General features: G+C 47.0%; 1 protein-coding gene across 1 annotated transcript in view; it reads right to left on the reverse strand.

Moving 5' to 3' along the window:
• Nucleotides 1–5,009, reverse strand: part of NPLOC4 (nuclear protein localization 4 homolog (S. cerevisiae)) — a 92,216-nt gene that overhangs the window by 66,760 nt on the left and 20,447 nt on the right. The window contains exons 4-6 of the mRNA XM_011993679.1: nt 4,506–4,554; nt 3,000–3,094; nt 521–644 (exon numbers count right to left, since the gene is read on the reverse strand). Of these exons, the coding sequence (XP_011849069.1) occupies nt 521–644; nt 3,000–3,094; nt 4,506–4,554 (268 nt within the window). The remainder of the gene's footprint in view (nt 1–520; nt 645–2,999; nt 3,095–4,505; nt 4,555–5,009) is intronic.

The following is a 5,009-nucleotide window of genomic DNA, read 5'->3' on the forward strand; positions in this document are numbered from 1 at the left end:
TTTCCAAAAAAGAGGAGGCCACGGAATTCTCTCTAAGGAGCCGTTTTCTCTAAGGGCACAGTGGCAGCAGGAAGACGAGGTAGGCTACTCTCAGAGGTGGGACAACGAGAGCAGAACATCCAGAAAGGCCGGAACGCCCCCTCCTTCCTGAGCCACATTCTCTCCTTAAGCCAGCCTGGACGGGTGTTCAGAGCTGGTCCAAGGGGTGCCCCTTTACCAACCTTCAGAGACAGTTTCCTCACAACCACTGAGGATTTTAAATAATCACCAGGAACATTCTGCCTCCATATGAGCCAGCAAAAAAGAGAACTGAGGGCTCATACTCCATACCTCCAAGAGCAAGAAGCCTTAAAAATGACATATTCAGCGCACCACTTCCACAAAAGGGTCATTCAATCCATCAGACAGTACTGAAAACCCACCACAGAGGTGCTAATGGCATTCCACTCCAAGGGGCTCTTCTGGAAATACTCATTTCTCAGCCATGAAAACAAATCTAGACAGACAGGGAACATCTCACCTGTCTGTTCAGCGTGATGGCGCTCGGCTGGCACTTAGTACAGATGCCGTTCGGCCACGGGAGGTGCCCCTCGCACCCTGACTTAATCTTGCAGCTGATGTTCTCCAGGGCAACAAATTTCCCCCTACGTAGAAGAGAAGCAACTTACTTAAACATCACACTGGTGAAAAGTTGAGCACGAGGCTGGAAGCTACATGTTAAGTATCTTACACTTCCTGAACAGCATCTCAGGAGCTAAGCACGTGGCAGCAGCAGGGAAGATGTGCTAAGGATGTTTCTAATGGAAGCTCCACTTGCAGTTCCAGCACATTCCGAATCCTAGCTTGTCCCATATACTTCAACCACACAGAAACACACAACTACTTTCCTACCAAACTGTGGTGTTTTTTTATTATCTATCACTAACATGCAAGAAAGTTTGCAAGAATACTGCAGAGTATCTATTGACGTCACCTGTGCCACTGAGTGGACATGAGGCTGGTACAGGTTTCATTAAATTACCAGCAACGTTGACATTAGCCCAGTACTTAGATATTTGTAAAAAATTCTTATTCATGTGAAAAATCTGATTAGGATATATAATTAAGGCATCTTCACTGCCTTAGGCTAAAATAAAAACTACTGTTGAAGATTGTCAATGAGAAAGTCCTGGACCCTACTCTGAACTTCTTTTTCTCCAGCTTTATTGAAACATAATTGACCAAAAAAAAAAAATTTTTTTATCTTTAAGGTGGACGTGAGGTTTTGTTTTTCAGATAAAAACTATATACTTACAGTGTAAGAAATGATATTCTGAAACATGTCCACACTGTGGAATGGCTAAATTAAGCTAATTAACATATGCATTACCTCACATACTGATCATTTTTTGTGGTGAGCCATTTTTGGTATCATAGCATCTAGGAAGAAATGACTCGTCACCAAATCTGCATGTTAATGGCAGCCACAAACATGCCCCCACTAGGGACTGTGTTCCTTGACCTAGACTGACAAAAGGCTGACCAAGTCTCTTTCACTACAATCAATCTGCACCCACTCCTTAGTCCAGAGAGTTCCATAGCTTTTCCCACTGACAAGCAATAGTGGGTTTCTAGTAGGTTTCTTCTTCTGGCCTAACATTTTTAAAAAGTCATTTTAGGATGTCAGCGGGTTGTCAGAGAAAAGCTACAATCCGGCGAATATGACATCCTTCACAAAATGTTGCTGACTTCAGTTCAGCCACCATCTCCTCTTGTCGCACTGACAGGAATTACAAAATAATAGCTGAAGCCTGTTACTTTCTGGTAGGGTGTACAGAGAGCCAACAGGAGAAAGTCGTACAGGCAAGGACTTGCCACGGCTTAAAAGAAATCAAAATGCTCAGTTCACCCCTCTCTGGCCACTGTTACCACCTGTGCCTACCTGGCTGAGCCTGTGGGCAACTGCTGTGGTGCCCTGAGGACAAGCGGCTGCAGCCCCTGCTGTGGCTGAAAACCAAGCTGACTCAGAGGCCGGGCTCTAGGGAAAGGATTGCCAGGCACTGAAGTGGGGGAGCTGAGATTATCACAGGGTAGTTGTTTTTCTGAAAAGCAGAGAATGAACTCAGACCACAGATACAACAGGCCACCATCACAGATGCTACCTTGCCGGGGCGGTGTGTGTGCGGACAGCCTCTGTCCGACACTGCACTGTGGCTACACAACCAAGTGCCTGCACAGTCACTGCCTTGCTAGCTCCCTTCTAGAACCAGGTTGGCCAGGTGAGGTGGCTCACACCTGTAATCCAGCACTTTGGGGAAACCAAGGCAGGAGGCTCACTTGAGCCAAGGAGTTCCAGACCAGCCTGGGCAACACAGTGAGACCCCATCTCTTAAAAACATATATGTGGGCCGGGCACGGTGGCTCACGTATGTAATCCCAGCACTGTGGGAGGTCGAGGCGGGCGGATTACGAGGTCAGGAGATCTAGACCATCCTGGCTAACACAGTGAAACCCCGCCTCTACTAAAAATACAAAAATTAGGCTGGGCACGGTGGCTCACGTATGTAATCCCAGCACTGTGGGAGGTCGAGGCGGGCGGATTACGAGGTCAGGAGATCTAGACCATCCTGGCTAACACAGTGAAACCCCGCCTCTACTAAAAATACAAAAAATTAGCTAGGCATGGTGGCAGGCACCCGTAGTCCCAGCTACTCGGGAGGCTGAGGCAGGAGAATGGTGTGAACCCAGGAGGCGGAGCTTGCAGTGAGCCAAGATTGCGCCACTGCACTCCAGCCCGGGCGACAGAGCCAGACTCCGTCTCAAAAAAAACAAAAAACAAAAAACAAAACATATATGTGTACGTATAATATAAATAAATATAGAACCAGGGTAACATTCAAAGGCGTGTGGCCCCTTCTCATCTTTACTTCTCTCATTCACACGTTCAGTGGCTATAAGCAACAACTGCCAGACACACAAAAAGGAATTTACGCACAACCAGGTCATAGCAAGCTGCTTACTTGTCAGCCCCTCCAGTCAGCTTCCGGATGTAGGCATGGAAGGACATGTGCTTCACAGGAGGCTCGAGATGGTTTAGATAGTCCTCATCAAATGGCTGCCAAGACACAGAGTAAGCAAGTGCAGTCACACCTGCTGGGTGCTCCAGGCGCTGAGCCTCCGTTGTGCACAGAGGCCAGGCAGCATGGCCTTGGCAAGTCAAGGCCCACAGCCAAAGCAGGTACTGGGGTCTCCCTTACCACTCTAGGTCAGAACCAAGTTTTTCTTTTTTTAATTAATTGATTTTCATTATTGTTGTTTTTGTGTGTTTTGTTTGTTTATTTGAGACAGAGTCTCACTCTGTCGCCCAGGCTGGAGTACAATGGCACAGCGGCACAATCTCTGCTCACTGCAACCTCCACCTCTGAGTTCAAGCGATTCTTCTGACTCTGACTCCCAAGTAGCTGGGACTATAGGCACGCGCCACCACACCTGGCTAATTTTTGTATTTTTAGTAGAGACGGGGTTTCAGCATATTGGCCAGGCTGGTCTCGAACTCCTGACCTCGTGATCCAACCGCCTCGGCCTCCCAAAGTGCTAGGATTACAGCGTGAGCCACTGAGTCCGGCCAATTTAATTGTTTTAGAGATGGGGTCTCACGCTGTTGCCCAGGCTGGAGTACAGTGGTACAATCACGGCTCACTGCAACCTTGACCTCCCAGCCTCAAGTGATTCTCTTGCCTCAGCTTCCCGAGTAGCTGGGACTACAGGCGTGAACCATCACACCCAGCTAATTTTTTAAATTTTTTGTAGAGACAGGGTATACAAAAAAAGAGTTGCCCAGGCTCAACAACTCCTAGGTTCAAGTGATCCTCTCACCCTGGCCTCCCAAAGTGTTGGGACTACAGGTGTGAACAGCACATAGCCAGAAGCAAGTTTTTCTTTGTGGGCCAGTTATCTTTTCAAGATTAAAATGAATCTCTATTAAAAACAAAACGTTCTAAGTCAAATGAGTTTCAGGAAAATTTTGCAAAAAGAAATGCCACAAGATGAGGCAAGAGATGCCTCATGAAGAAAATCAGGTTGGCCTTCCTGCTGTAAATCCAGCATTAACAGCTCCAGTCAGCATTATTATGGTAACTCTCAATCTCACCAGGACAAACCAGTACAAGAGATGTGAGATTCAAGGCAAAGTAAATCAAAACAATGATAAGCACGGAAGCCGACAGACTCAGCTTTGTGTCAGATTTGAAAAGGATTGTCCAGGGAGCCTGCTGTAAATGCTGCCCCTTTATCACAGCCACACAAATGCTTCAGCCATTCATAATCAAGCGAGAAGGTCACTCCCATAAATAAAGGCTCGTCCTGTGTGCAGCTTGCACTAGGGGGAATATGAGGCCCAGGGCAATAAATAGATAAGTTCTTTGAACCACTACAACCAAGTGCATGGACTCAGGGAAAGCACTTAAGACAGCTGTCTACCCGCAGCCCCCACTCCGGCCCAGAACTTACTCCGCAGAGACTCTCACCTCTAGAGGGACGCAGTGCACACATTTCCCCAAAGGGCCGTGGCGGCATCTGAGGAGAGTAACAAGGCAGAAAAAGGCAGAGCAGTGAGGATGTCTGTGTTCCGCTGCTGCCATTTCACACGTACGTCCTACTTTAACAGAGTGTTTCCGTGCCCACATGGAGTTATATTCCAGATGGCACATGGATGAACGTTTATATTTTAATTGTTGTTTTGTTTTGTTTAAAGACAGGCTCTCACTCTATCGCCCAGGCTGGAGTGCAGTGGTGATCATGGCTCACTGCAGCCTTGAATTCCTGGGCTCAAGCACTCCCACCTCAGCCTCCTGAGTATCTGGGACTCCAAGTGTGCAGCACCACACCCAGCAGTTTACTATTTATGTTGATATGAATGAGAAAAAACTGACCCGCACATCAAACCTGTGACTTCATGAGGATCAACTGCTTAAAATGACAAAAACCAAAGATAAAAGTGAACGAACTCAAAGTCAATTTAAGTAGTTTTT

Source organism: Mandrillus leucophaeus, unplaced genomic scaffold, assembly GCF_000951045.1.
Source record: "Mandrillus leucophaeus isolate KB7577 unplaced genomic scaffold, Mleu.le_1.0 Scaffold1, whole genome shotgun sequence".
NCBI lineage: Eukaryota > Metazoa > Chordata > Mammalia > Primates > Cercopithecidae > Mandrillus > Mandrillus leucophaeus.